The sequence below is a fragment of the Eurosta solidaginis genome, chromosome 1 (assembly GCF_040869045.1).
Source record: "Eurosta solidaginis isolate ZX-2024a chromosome 1, ASM4086904v1, whole genome shotgun sequence".
Classification (NCBI taxonomy): Eukaryota; Metazoa; Arthropoda; class Insecta; order Diptera; family Tephritidae; genus Eurosta; species Eurosta solidaginis.
Window position 1 is genome coordinate 16,000,927 of NC_090319.1, and position 15,956 is coordinate 16,016,882.

Sequence of the window (15,956 nt, forward strand, 5' to 3'; positions counted from 1 at the left end):
CCACCTATAGAACTAAGCCCCACACCCTTTTAAAATACTCATTAACACCTTTCTTTTGATACCCATATCGTACAAACAAATTCTAGGGTCACCCCTGGTCCACCTTTATGGCGATATCTCGAAACGGCGTCCACCTATGGAACTAAGGATTACTCCCTTTTAAAATACTCATTAATACCTTTAATTTGATATCCATATCGTACAAACGCATTCTAGAGTCACCCCTGGTCCACATTTATGGCGATATTTCGAAAAGGCGACCACCTATAGAACTAAGGCCCACTCCCTTTTAAAATACTCATTAACACCATTCGTTTGATGCCCATATTGTACAAACAAATTCTAGAGTCACCCCAGGTCCACCTTTATGGCGATATCTCGAAACGGCGTCCACCTATGGAACTAAGGATTACTCCCTTTTAAAATACTCATTAACACCTTTCATTTGATACCCATATCGTACAAACGCATTCTAGAGTCACCCCTGGTCCACCTTTATGACGATATCTCGAAACGGCGTCCACCTATAGAACTAAGGCCCACTCCCTTTTAAAATACTCATTAACACCTTTCGTTTGATGCCCATATTGTGCAAACGCATTCTAGAGTCACCCCTGGTCCATCTTTACGGCGATATCTCGAAAAGGCGTCCATCTATAGAACTAAGGATTACTCCCTTTTAAAATACTCATTAATACCTTTCATTTGATACCCATATCGTACAAACGCATTCTAGGGTCAACCCTGATCCACCTTTATGGCTATATCCCTAAATGGCGTCCACCTATAGAACTATGGCCCACTCCCTCATAAAATACTCTTTAATGCCTTTCATTTGATATACATGTCATACAATCACATTCCAGGGTTTCCCTCGGTTCATTTTTCTACATGGTTATTTTCCCTTATGTTGTCACCATAGCTCTCAACTGAGTATGTAATGTTCGGTTACACCCGAACTTAACCTTCCTTACTTGTTTTTTTTGATTTTTATTTTTATTATTATTATTTTTTTTGTGTTTTTGATAATAAAATACAATTTCCCCCAAACGTCAGGAGTAGTATTTCTACCCCCGGACCCAAAATTTTATGCCCAGTAACAACTGGTTAAAATTTCCCATCTAGTTAATCGAAAAATCATCTGAATCGTTAAAAAATGAAAAAGAAAAAAATAAATTATATTGCATTACGATACTGGAATTAAAATTTGTTATTGACTTTGTGAATAAGAAAAAAAAAATCGAACTTCAAGCACAATCTGAACAGGTTCCCTATCCAATATAACAATACCCGTGAAGTGCTCCACGTCCAACGATTTTTTTTCAAGATTCGTAATTACGTTGGAACAAATATTGAAGGTATAAGCTTTTTAAAGACAATAGTAAAAAATATAAACAAAAACAACAGAAAAAAATTTACGAATTTTGACGAATTTTTAGGAAGTATTTGAAAATCACCTAATTTTTTTTAAGTTTTTTTCTAAGTTTACAGTTTACAAAGTCTATAAAGCCACGTTCCATGCGAAAAACAGAAATAACTCTCGTTTAAGTAATTTCCGTAGTATAAGGTATATATAAGGTTGCTCATGTGATACACGAGCGTATCGGACACGTTACAAGATTGCTAGCATGAATCATATATGATACATGGGACCGGGAACCTGAAGTCTATGATTTAACTTTTTTTAAATTTCCAAAAAATTGGCTATTTTTAAGACATTTTTTAAATAGTTTTGTCGAAAAAATCATAGTTTTAAGAAAACACAGCCAAAAATGGTCCTCCAACTTTTGAAAAAAAAAAATTCCCAAAATTTTCCAAATTTCATACATTTCGGTTAAATAGAGAAAAACTTCAAGTAATGGACAAAATCTATTTATTTGAAAAAAAAAATATAAAAATTAAAAAAAAACAATTGCTTAAAACTCACCAAAAAAAAAATAATTAAATAAAAAAAAATAACCCAAATCAAAAAATATTTCAGAAGGAAACAAAAGAATGGAAAAAATGTCCAAAATAAAAATGTCACAGAGTTCATCAAAAAACAATATCTTGAAATACAAAAATAATGCAATCTGAAAATTTTTAATTCAGTTAGTAGGATTTTTGCGAATTTTTTCAAAAAATTGGACGATAAAAACTATAAAAATATTGCTATGTTTATTAAATATTCAATTTTATTATTTTAAAATTCTTTTTATAACTAACTCCAAGAATTTAACATTCAAAAATTGTCTTTGTAACATGATAATATAATTTAAAATATTTTTGAACTACAAGGTGAAAGTGAACAAGTAAATATAGCAAACCCTACACGTACTCCCCGGTGGGTGGGCGGGGAATAGATGTAGGGCTCTTTATTTTAAAAAGTTATATTTTACATTATTATACTTTTGAATATAAAATACTTTTCATTACGTTATCTTTTTAAAATGACAATTTTTCAGTTGTTAAAAAAGAAATTTTTCATTTGCAGATATTTGGGGTTCTGAAAATATTTTTTTTTTTTTATATAAAAACATATAGTTTCTGTATAAACTATAAAAACAATCTTAATATAGCTTTAACTTTGAAATTATAAAAGAACAAAACAGAATAAAACGATACAAAAGGAACGCCAGCCATAAAAACCCTTTTTTTACTGTACTCGACTTAAAATTTATAATTTTACTTCTTTAGGATAAAAAAAATTGGACTTCAAACACAATGTTTAAGTCTAAATTTAACGTTTTGTTTTTTTTTTTTTTTTGTTTTCAGCACTTAAATTTGGAAGACATTTTTGTAATCATAACAATACATTTTAGAGTGAAAACGACCCAGGCCAGAAAATTGTCCTCCAACTTTTGAAAAAGTTTTTCATATCTTTCGATTAAACGGAGGAAAAATTTTAAGACAAGAAATGCAGAAAATGTCAAAAATAGCAAAAAAATTGAACATAATTTTCATATTAACTTATTAGTTTATCATATTATTTATTAAAAAAAATAACACAAGTCAGACCATTTTTCACCTGACTGCTAAAAGTTTCAAAAAAATCGTTTTTCACCAAAAATTATTTTTGGAGGAGTCCAGGAAATCTAGTGTGAGTTGGCATGGAATGCCCCATGTGCGTTTCACATTAAAACAAAAAAACTAAATATTGAATTTTCAACTAATTACAACTATTTTGTATAACGTGCATAAATGGTTTTTTTTTGTATTTGTTTGTATTTTTGCTTACTCGCAAATTTTTTAACAAGCATCGTCAAAATTCATATTCACACTTTTATTTGTTTTATTTATTTTGTTCCTCTACCCAGCATTGAATGTGTTATCCATAAGACTGTGCTATCTGTGTTATGCCATTGCACGTTCGTTTGCTCATTTAGTCATCGGAATGGAATAAAGTTACAAAATAAAAATAAGATAAAAAATAAAAATATTTCATAGTACACAACACAACAAAAGCAAGTAAATAAATAAATATGTACACACTGGTGCCTATCTAGCGCTATTAAACTGTTAAGCGAAAAAATAGTACAAAAAAATTGTCTAAAAATAAAACAAAAATTTTAGTAAACAAAATAACAACAACCATAAGTGCATACCAACTAAGTAATTATGAAAACAAAAAACACAAAAAAAGTGATTGGAATGCAAAGTTCTAACAACAAAATCGCCGCTCTACAAGGGGCGTCAGCAGTTATCACAACAACAGCAACAACAATGACAACGAAAACATTTCAAACAGAAAGTGTTCAAAAACAATACAACAACAAAAGCGGTAAACATCAGCTCAGGAGTAGCAGAAGAGCGGCAGCAGCGCCCTCTACAATGGCGATTGCCTCCCTCTTTCATCTAACAGCTTCTCTTACTCCCCGCTGGCTAGCACTTATAGTGCTGCTCTATCTCACACACGGTAAGTTATAAATGGAAACGTGTTTTAGTCGCTCACATGGGCGGGCGGAAACCTTAATGAACTCTCTTATAAGGCTGGAAGGGAAGTCGTCAAGAAAACTGTATAAAATTTTTACATGCACAACACACTGTTCACTCTCTTAAATTTCCCACATCTCGAACTATATGCTCGATATAGTAGTAAACGTTATTGGTCTATGTTGAATAGACTTAGATATATTTGCTGAATAACGATTTGAAGAACTGTTCCCAGGATGCTGGAGCTCTCTACTTGTACAAAATTGCTCACACCAAGTAGAATTTTACGTAAGTAACCATGCTCGGTTAGAAATAGCGTCAGGTAAATTTTGACCCCTCCATGTGGTCGCATCAACCATGAGTTGCCAACGTTGGATCGATTCTTCTCGCGTCTGCTGCCAACAGTAGCTATACTCGCTCCCGATTCGCTTCTGTATGTCGTTTTCCTTTCTCATCGAGAAGATATATCGGTGTGGTTCCCGCAACGACTAGGAAAGCTGAGACCGTATAAGAGTATAGCATTCGAGGCTGATGCAAGCAGGTTCCTTGTAGTTATATGGCTTTGTACCGCCTGTGTTTGTCATTAATCAAATTCACTTTTGTGCGCACAGCTTTTTCCAGGCTCCAGATATTTCTTTGAATTTCGTGTTTCTATTTTGCTGGTACCCAACCGTCATATTCCTGAAAATGGGTATTCGCCTATTTGTGAGAATGACTATCTGCATTTTTGCTGTTGCAGGTGGTTGACAAGCGTAATACCAACCTTTATACCTTCAGAACGTCCGCTACCCAATTGTCTACGCGAGGGAAGTCCTATTACAAATCTGGCGATCCCGAGTTCCTCAAGGAAGTAGGGAGTGGGGGAGGCGGTTTGGCTTATAAGGTTTAATGTATTAATGTTAACTGTTCCCGAGATGGTCGTGCTAGTACCTTAATAGTGCTTTGTTATCGGAACGTACCCGATCTATATCCGGCAAAGGACCATCAGCATCGATAACACCTCCCAAAACCTTCGGGGAGTGTCTTTTCGTTAATACAACAACAACATGGTGCTTTTTGGCATGTCCAATCGAAGAAGACCGGCGCATGTAATACTTCAAAAACCTAAACCTAATACCCAGCATTTCGCCGCTCCGAATGTTATCTTTACCTTTATTTGATAGTGAGTGGTTTCGTACATTAGATACCTGCTTCTCAGGTAGATTTTTGGCAAACATTGCGGTACCTTGAATGTACTTTCTGATGCATCTGGCATGTCGTCCCACCGGGCTGAGTTAAAAGTGTTTTTGAAGTCCAGCGTGACTACCAAGACTAACAGCCATGCTTTCTCGGCTTACTTGACTGCGTCTATCACTCCCGCTATTTCGTCTATTGTTTAGTGCCCTGTCTGGAATCCATGCTGTCGGCGAGATAGTTCTCCCGTAATAAGTGTTTCTAGAAACGTAAGAATTAGAAAACAAAATAACAAAATTATGCAAAGTTTTAAAATCAACTTTTTCCAAGTTTTCACCAACCCAGTTTGTTTATTGGAGGGAATTATAATATTTTTTAAGTGAAGGAATTTTATTGCATGCAACTAAAACTAACTTGCTATATGGGGAAACCGTCAAACTTTGGTTTTTTTGGAGAAAAAAATTTTTTTTTGAAACTTAGTATCACGCAAACATCATTTTGTTAGGAATATTGTGGGGTAAATTGGAGCTATAGTGCATCGCCGTTACTCGTAATAACAAAATATATATAAATTGGGGTCGCAATGTTAAATATACATTTATTTCAACACTTCTGTACCGAATATATGGAAATTTTAACAAAATATGGAGATATATGCAGCTGTTAGCTGTGTAAATTTTTTTTGATACACGAGACCCGGTTTTGTCGATATCGGTAAAAATATAAAACCGAATATCCGCCAAATATTTTTTACTGCAAAGTTTGCAACCCATTTATTTTAACACCTTTCCATCGATTATTTTGAAACTTTAAAAATATATAGATATGTGAACGAAGTATGTTTAGGTAATAAAGTTTTAATACCCGAGATCCGGTTTTGGAGATATTGATAAAAATATAAACCCGGAAAACCTTAAATTTTGTTACTTATTTAAACACAGGATATACATATCTGTGTAGGGTATATTTAGGTAAAATTTTGTTGATACCCGAAACCCGGTTTTAGAGATATCGGCAAAAATATGAAACCGGGTAACCGTCAAATATTTCATACCCGTTTGTTAATTTTTTCTCTACACCACAGTAGTATACCATCAATTGCCTCATCTTGAAATATTCACGCAAGGAAAGTTATTGATGTTTGCACATGGGGCAAATTTACGAAATTTTCGCCAAAAATTGGCAATCGTCAAAAAGTGTAGAAAACATTATTTTTTTTTTTTAATTTTTGTACCAAATTTGTGTTTCTTTTCAATTACTTTTAAATAAAACCTGGTTTAAGAAAAAACCAAAATTTTTTTTCTACACTTTTCTACGATTGCCAATTTTTGTCGGAAATTTCGTATATTTGCCCCATGTACAAACATCAATAACTTTCCTTGCGTGAATATTCCAGGCAATTGATGGTATACTACTGTGGTGTAGAGAAAAAATTAACAAACGGGTATGAAGTGATAAAAGTAAAATTGTAGCTGTGCCCACAAAAAAACCTGCTCCTGAAAAAAATTTACGCAACCAAGTGCTTCCACTTTTCTGCCTCTACCTTCAAAACTGAAAGGGGCACATCGAATTTGAAGCCCCACGTATTTTTAGCCCCTGATAGGCTATTATCGTGTATAATCCAAATTTCAATACACAGTTGCCTCAAAAAGCTATATGCAAAAAACTGTAAATATTGAAAATGACAAAAAAAAAAGTATCGCTACTTTGATTGATGATAGTTTTGAGTATTGGAGGGGCACATTAATTTTGCTCATACTTTTAGAATCTGCGTCTCAAAGACAACATTCAGTTAAATTTCATAGCGTTTCAGGGATGCCTCAAAATTTTATCGAAAAAATTCAAAAAAAAAAAATCAAGAGTATCGCTTGAAAAAGTGTAAAAATCGACGTTTTTTACGTTTCGAAGTTCTGCAAAAACTTACTATCAACTTTCTTAATTTTTTAAACATCAGATCGGATAGTCAAAAGGTCAAACTTAATGTCCTTGTACTTTTTTCTTGCCTTACGTTTTTTGCCCATGTGTGAAACTCGAGTATCCAAAAAAGTAAAAGCTTTTGGGATTTGCCCATATATGTACATATATATGTCAGTATATTCACTTGAGTTTAGTTGTTTTGCCAAGCCTCACTGCCCATTGTTGATTTCCTTCTTCATAAATTTTTTCTTTTTTATCTATCTCTGATTTACTACCGCAAATGTCCATTTGTTGTTATTGTATATGGATGTAGGTACAACTACAATAATTCGCATGCTAGACATCGACTTGACAGCAAGATCGTGTCTAGAAATGGAACATACAATTTTGCTGTCAAAGTGAAAGTGTTGTATTACCAAATGCTCTTATACGACGAGTAGGAATTTCTCTTGATCTGCAAGTTTTTTCTTTGCCCGATCGGCGGCTGTGAGGAAGAAGAATAAGAAAAGCAAATACATTGAAGACATTGGTATGCATTATACGAGTACATGTAACCATTTATAAATATGTATGCTTCTAATTGAACTCCATCTTTTCAAGACTTGACGACGATGTCTCTTTAGAGCGCTAAAAATATTAGAGGAAAAGTTGTTTAATTAAGGCTTCCAAGTATGTCAAGTACCAAAGTTGTGTGCAAGTGTTTACTTCCATTTGTGGAAATGGGAAAAGCCTTTCACTTAATGTGTTAAGCCAGTGCTCAAGAAGCCAATGAGTATTTTTTTTAATCAATCTCTAAAGGTTCATGGGCTAAGATATGTGTTGTGATTCGTTATAACGTATACGCGCATGGTCATTAATAAATAGGTACTGAGTTAATATTTCGTTTGAAATCACCACGATCTTATTCATTATATTAGACTGATATAAGAATAGGCTTTGGCTGTAAGCGTTGTTCTTTGAACTTGGGGGTCCCTGACTAGGATACTTCCTCGCCGGATAGAAATAGTTCACTCATTTCATATCCTAACCCTAAGGATCACGTCTCTATAATGGATAACGAAGCAGAACTAGATTAGCAGCTCGTCAGGGATTTCCAGAATACTTATGGTGTTTTCTTTTCTAGAAAAAATGTTACGCTCAAGTTGCACTCTTATATTCTAACTTTTGAACTGGATCACCTAGCGTTGAGAAAAAGGCTATATTTATCGGTAATGAGACCCATATTTTCCTTCAGTTGAAAATATTTTGTTAGAGGAGCACATAAACTCACGAGAGAGCTGAGATGACCCACAGGGCGGTATTATTTTCAGAAAAAAACGCTATTAACTAAAGGGAGCTGCCAGTCACTTGGTTGGCTTATATACCCACTTATATCATTAAATGAGCATTCTAACACTTCCTTCTGTTCAGGTAACACAAACTTGCCCAAGTTCTCATGCCTTATATTAGCTTATGCAGTGACCGTCTCTTTGCGGCCTTCAAGGCCGCATCCCTATTTAAAGGGGACTCCCATTCTTTCGCTGTGTTTTCTCAATGGTCAGTTATTAGGACACTAATTGTGAAGTCTTTTTTTTTATGTTGTAGTCGGGCCATATGTGCTTGGTAGTTTTACAGCTGTCCGAAGAGTACCGATTCCGTTTACCAATCGTGTTGTACTTGTCCTGCGAGTTTACAATGCATCGTGAAAACCTTATTGTTACCTGCAGCGGCAGCTTTGGCTAACTCATCCGCTTTCTTGTTGCCAAAAATATTCCTCTGATTAGGAACCAAGCCAAGTGTAATGGCTGCGCAATTCGCTGTTGACTTTCGCGCACTCTTACAGTCTTTGACTACCCTAGAGCATGTAATGGGGAAGTTAAGCGCCATAAGCGCTACTTAGCTGTCTGAGTACATGCAGGATACCGAATGTCCTCTCGATAGTAACTACATCCGCTTGGAAGATGCCAATGTAGATCAAGGTGTACGCAATTTAGAAAAAGTGATCAGTTGTACCCTGACCTTTCCTACCTGCCTGGAAATGTTTTTATAAATCATTCGAATTTTGAGGCTAATTCACCTCGATATACGAAATGTGCATACAAATTCTTTGTTCGAAATGCGCTGAGTTTTTCTCTCTATTCAAACAGCTTAGACATACTCATCTAGACTCTAGAGCTGTAGTTTTCCTACTTATATATGACGAAAATAAACGCAAACAAAACGAATTTGTAAAAAATTGTTGATATAATTAGGTACACGAAGCGTGAAAATACCAAAAAGCGCGTTAAGGCACTGAACGTCCATTATTTTTAGACATTCCAGCCTTTGACTATAAATATTTTCAGAAAATTAGGAGAAACATAAATTATGAAAGTTTGCTACTTAACTTAGCTTCTTAGTTTTGTTTTTCGTCAGTCTATCCGCAAAAGAATTTATGGGCGTTTGCACATACCTCAAGCTGACGGCACACAGCAGCCATAAAAGCAATCGGGCATAACTGCCTCCCTACTCATATTCAACAATATGAAAAACAATATGAAAGAAATACCTATCGACGTATTCACATACCTCGCAAGCTACAATATTGTACATTGTAGTACTTCCTTAATTTGTTGGCAATGCGTCATTCTAGCAACGATAACCTCTTATTCAGACCGGTTTTTCTAAAGATTTTTCAGCTGCGGCGAAAGATAACTTTTTTGTAATTTATTTGTATTTACGATCATAAAAAAACACAATAGGGCAATTCATTAAAACTCATAAATGTCTTGTGAAATTATTTTTACCTTTTTATTTAAGTTTAGTAGGTTTGCACAGTTTAACAGAACTACGAGGTGTTTGCGAGTTTAAATGAATTGCCCTAATATATTCTTACATACACATACAATACGTAGGCAATATTATGAGCTTACATACGAGTGCATCAGTCCATATCTATTGTTTACTGTTTTTTATACTCAGTTGAGCAGAGCTCACAGAGTATATTAATTTTGATTGGATAACGGATGGTTGTACAGGTATAAAGGAATTGATATAGATATAGACTTCCATATATCAAAATCATCAGTATCGAAAAAAAATTCGATTGAGCCATGTCCGTCCGTCTGTCCGTTAACACGATAACTTGAGTAAATTTTGAGGTATCTTGATGAAATTTGGTATGTAGGTTCCTGGGCACTCATCTCAGATCGCTATTTGAAATGAACGATATCGGACAATAACCACGCCCACTTTTTCGATATCGAAAATTTCGAAAAATCGAAAGTGCGATAATTCATTACCAAATACGGATTAAGCGATGAAACTTGGTACATGAGTTGAACTTATGACGCAGAATAGAAAACTAGTAAAATTTTGGACAATGGGCGTGGCACCGCCCACTTTTAAAAGAAGGTAATTTAGAAGTTTTGCAAGCTGTAATTTGGCAGTCGTTGAAGATATAATGGTGAAATTTGGCAGGAGCGTTACTCTTATTACTATATGTCTGCTTAATAAAAATTAGCAAAATCGGAGAACGACCACGCCCACTTTTTAAAAAATTTTGTTTTTAATTCAAATTTTAAAAGAAAAGTTAATATCTTTACAGTATATAAGTAAATTATGTCAACATTCAACCCCAGTAATGATATGTTGCAACAAAATACAAAAATAAAAGAAAATTTTAAAATGGGCGTGGCTCCGCCCTTTTTCATTTAATTTGTCTAGGATAATTTTAATGCCATAAGTCGAACAAAAATTTACCAATCCTTTTGAAATTTGGTAGAGGCTTAGATTCTAGGACGATAACTGTTTTCTGTGAAAAAGGGCGAAATCGGTTGAAGCCACGCCCAGTTTTTATACACAATCGAACGTCTGTCCTTCCGCTCGGCCGTTAACACGATAACTTGAGCAAACATCGATATATCTTTACTAAACTCAGTTCACGTACTTATCTGAACTCACTTTGTATTGGTGTAAAAAATGGCCGAAATCCGACTATGACCACGCCCACTTTTTCGATATCGAAAATTACGAAAAATGAAAAAAATGCCATAATTATATACCAAATACGAAAAAAGGAATGAAACATAGTAATTGTATTGGTCTATTGACGCAAGATAACACTTTAGAAAAAAACTTGGTAAAATGGGTGTGACACCTACCATATTAAGTAAAAGAAAATGAAAAAGTTTTGCAGGGCGAAATCAAAAGCCTTTGGAATCTTGGAAGGAATACTGTTCGTGGTATTACGTATATAAATGAATTAGCGGTACCCGACAGATGGTGTTCTGGATCACCCTGGTCCACATTTTGGTCGATATCTCGGAAAAGCCTTCACATATACAACTAAGGGCCACTCCCTTTTAAAACCCTCATTAATACCTTTAATTTGATACCCATATCGTACAAACACATTCTGGAGTCACCCCTGGTCCACGTTTGTGGCGATATCTCGAAAAGGCGTCCACATATAGAACTAAGGCCCACTTCTTTTTAAAATACTCATTAACACCTTTCATTTGATACCCATATCGTACAAAAAAAATTCTAGAGTCACCCCTGGCCCACCTTTATGGCGATATCTCGAAAAGGCATCCACCTATAGAACTAAGGCCCACTCTCTTTTAAAATACTCATTAACACCTTTCATTTGATACCCATATCGTACAAAGAAATGCTAGAGTCATCCCTGGTCCACATTTATGGCGATATCTTGAAAAGGCGTCCACCTATAGAACTAAGGCCCACGCCCTTTTAAAATACTCATTAACACCTTTCATTTGATACCCATATCGTAAAAACAAATTCTAGAGTCGCCCCTGGTCCACCTTTATGGCGATATCTTGAAAAGGCGTCCACCTATAGAACTAAGGCCCACGCCCTTTTAAAATACTCATTAACACCTTTCATTTGATACCCATATTGTACAAACGCATTCTAGAGTCACCCCTGGTCCACGTTTATGGCGATATCCCGAAAAGGCGTCCACCTATAGAACTAAGGCCCACGCTCTTTTAAAATACCCATTAACACCTTTCATTTGATACCCATATTGTACAAACGCATTCTAGAGTCACCCCTGGTCCACGTTTATGGCGATATCCCGAAAAGGCGTCCACCCATAGAACTAAGGCCCACTCCCTTTTAAAATACTCATTAACACCTTTCATTTGATACCCATATAGTACAAACAAATTCTAGAGTCACCTCTGGTCCACTTTTATGGCGATATCGCGAAAAGGCGTCCACATATAGAACTAAGGCCCACGCCCTCTTAAAATGTTAATGAGTATTTTAAGAGGGCGCGGGCCTTAGTTCTATATGTGGACGCCTTTTCGAGATATCGCCATAAAAGTTGACCAGAGGTGACTCTAGAATTTGTTTCATTTGATACTCATATCGTACAAACAAATTCTAGAGTCACCCCTGGTCCATCTTTATGGCGATATCTCGAAAAGGCGTCCATCTAAAGAACTAAGGCCCACGCCCTTTTAAAATACTCATTAACACCTTTCATTTGATACCCATATTGTACAAACGCATTCTAGAGTCACCCCTGGTCCACGTTTATGGCGATATCCCGAAAAGGCGTCCACCTATAGAACTAAGGCCCACGCTCTTTTAAAATACTCATTAACACCTTTCATTTGATACCCATATTGTACAAACGCATTCTAGAGTCACCCCTGGTTCACGTTTATGGCGATATCCCGAAAAGGCGTCCACCCATAGAACTAAGGCCCACTCCCTTTTAAAATACTCATTAACACCTTTCATTTGATACCCATATAGTACAAACAAATTCTAGAGTCACCTCTGGTCCACTTTTATGGCGATATCGCGAAAAGGCGTCCACATATAGAACTAAGGCCCACGCCCTCTTAAAATGTTAATGAGTATTTTAAGAGGGCGTGGGCCTTAGTTCTATATGTGGACGCCTTTTCGAGATATCGCCATAAAAGTTGACCAGAGGTGACTCTAGAATTTGTTTCATTTGATACTCATATCGTACAAACAAATTCTACAGTCACCCCTGGTCCACCTTTATGGCGATATCTCGAAAAGGCGTCCACCTATAGAACTTAGGCCCACTCCCTTTTAAAATTATCATTAACACATTTCATTTGATACCCATATCGTACAAAGAAATTCTAGAGTCAGGCCTGGTCCACCTTTATGGCGATATCCCTAAATGGCGTCCATCTATAGAACTATGGCCCACTTCCATTTGATACACATGTCATACAAACACATTCCAGGGTTACCCTAGGTTCTTTTTACAACATGGTGATTTTCCCTTACTTTGTCTCCACAGCTCTCAACTGAGTATGTAATGTTCGGTTACACCCGAACTTAGCCTTCCTTACTTGTTAAAGTATACATTTCCAGATAATACGAGGCTAAATCTTGTGATACGTATGACTAACTTCTTAGAAAACTTGCCTCCACTGAGTTGTGAGAGATAGATGGAGGAAGACTTTATCTCTATTGAGGCTCCTTATCAGCGTTAGTTATCGCAAAACGTGACTTGTTACTAAATGACCAAAATCACTTGGACGGTTAAGCGCCAGTTTATGATGATGATGATCAACGACTGAGTGGAATATCGGCTCATCTTGACTGTCGTTTCGACAACACCCTATTTCAGAGTTTGATTGAAGAGCGCTTTAGCTTTTACTGAATAACATCCTATTCAAAACTTGGATAAAGAACGTCTCATCTCAGAATTTGTTCTAAAAATGGCGTATCTTAACACAATGGCTTAGTCGAATATCACTCTATATAGAAAACACGAATTGCTTTTGTGACGAAGTGCGTCACAGTTTGGAATTTATATCAGCGACGTGGTTTCTACGTCGAAAATGCACCAGCTCTTGTTTTGATGACAGCAATTACTTTATTTAATAGTCATTCACCGCGATTCCTATTTGTTTGCATCTTCATCCCATCCAGAGAAGGCCGAAATTACGGGGGCGTCTTTGAAGACCAGTGGTATCTATATTATCAACATACCGCCGCACCTGCTGATATAATATCCTCTTCAGCATCGGAAAGTCGCCTTGTGTGTAGCTTCGTTTAGTCCCGGACAGCTTGGAGAGCCCTTCCAAATTCATTCGCAGCTGCTGGCGTTCCTCAGACTCAGCGAAATACAGGCAACTCCGTTTCGCGCACTCAAAAGCTGCTTTGAAGTCGACAAAAGAGATGGTGGCTATCGGTTTTCTAATCACCATCTACCATGCTATTTAGCAAGGAGAAGAATTGTTCCCTCCATAATTTGCTTTCGTTTTCTTTGATCAAGGTATATGTAGGTTTGTAGCTTAGTGTATGTTTTTATGCTGCAACCTGGTACAACAAGTGACATAATTAGTCTTCATTTCCTTCAACCAAAGTAGGGACATAGGCGCAGATAAGTGTTCTTTATATAGGAGCACCTCGCTTTGATGCATTTCACAACCAGACGCTCGTTCACAGACCACATTTCGCGGCGAAGTATTTTTACCCCACGATACCAAAACCCCAATAACATCTTGCAATTTTCCCCTTATGGGTACTGTAATGCACGTGACAGGACCCTATTAATCTCCTGCCTTGCACCGTTCCAGCGTTGATATCAGCCTTTGCCTTCATCATCAATCAACCGGGCAGCGGTACCTTTCTTTATAAGGGTCCGAGAATTCCAGGTTCTTACTCTCAAATCATAGTTTTAAAATGTTTGCAAAGGTATTCAATGGCTACTAGTCATCACAAAAGGGAAATTACATTCGAGCTTCTTTTGCTTTTAATTGCAAGTAGTTTTTAAAAATCCGGTCGCAGGCCCAGCGCTGAAAAAATCGGTATATTTTGGTATATGAAACATCCCCAAAATAAATAGCACCGGCTATCAATTTGTAGCCATGTATTTTTAAAATCTATGTAGGTATATACAGCAGCGAGCAGAAAAATGGCACTGGCCATTTCCTTCAAATTTCTTAAGCTAAATTATTTTTACTATTTTCGATATTTTACGGAAAGACTTCTGTGATTTTTGTAAACGACACCATCAAAAAAAAATCTCGATGACGTTTTTGAAAATTCGGGAAAATTGTGTACTTTTTATTTGGAGTTCTCTGTTATTTTTTTGAAAACACAATTTTGTAGCCCAATCAATGTTAGTCTTATAAATTACAAGCAGGCATTGTGGATAAAATAAGTGTGATATCTTATCCCTCAAATGCTTGACAGAATGTTCAAGATGGCTACTTTTTAGCGTTTTGGCAACGTTTCGACAGGATGTCCAATATGGCGCCGCATAGGGCCGGCTATCTTCAGCGGGTGATAGAAAGAGATACAGGATGAGATCACGAGTCACTTTAAAAATTAGGTGATCCAATCTATTTGTAATTTTGACGTCTATGCAGAAGATATCATCACACTTGTTTTAACCACAATGGTTATAGGTAGTTGGTTACAGGTCTCTCAAAATTCTTATGGATTTTTGACAGTTTTTTCCAAGAGTGTTTCAGGTTTTCATTTATTTAAAAAACACCCTTTGGAAAAAAGACTATCAAAAATAAATGTGAATTTTTAAAGACCTATAAGTTATACTCTGTTTAAATTAAATTGATTGGGCTACAAAGCTGCGTACTCAAAAAAATTCAGAGAGCTTAAAATAAGTTAAAATAAAAAAAGTATCTCGAGTTTTCGAACTCTTTCATAATTGGTTTTTTGAGAATCCAAACTTTGCAAAGTTTCAAGTTTCGGTTACAAAACTATAGACGCTTGAAATATCGAAAAAAAAGAATTTAATTGACGAAACTTGATAAAAAGGGTCAATGCTATTTTTCTGTTCGCTGCTGTAAGAATACATGAAGTCGATAACAGTGAATTTCTGTTTCACGTTTAGGGCTCTGAACCAAGGCTTTTGCATTGTTTCATTGCACAGCTCGTTGTTTTTCCAGTTGTAAATGCGTGTTCTGCTTGTTACGGCTATTCTCATAAATAAATTGTTATATTAG

The 15,956-nt window shown here is 35.9% G+C and overlaps 1 protein-coding gene across 13 annotated transcripts in view; it reads left to right on the forward strand.

The window, feature by feature from the left end:
- crb (crumbs) overlaps nucleotides 1-15,956 on the forward strand; it is a 68,939-nt gene that overhangs the window by 4,485 nt on the left and 48,498 nt on the right. For 10 of the 13 annotated variants that reach the window (XM_067781641.1, XM_067781649.1, XM_067781558.1 and 7 more), the window contains exon 2: nucleotides 3,297-3,895. In XM_067781641.1, coding sequence (XP_067637742.1) covers nucleotides 3,598-3,895 — 298 coding nt within the window. In that variant the 5' untranslated portion in view covers nucleotides 3,297-3,597. Of the gene's footprint in view, nucleotides 1-960; nucleotides 3,896-15,956 lie in introns of those variants that run through there. The other 3 variants (XM_067781592.1, XM_067781621.1, XM_067781602.1) reach the window with 2 other exon arrangements.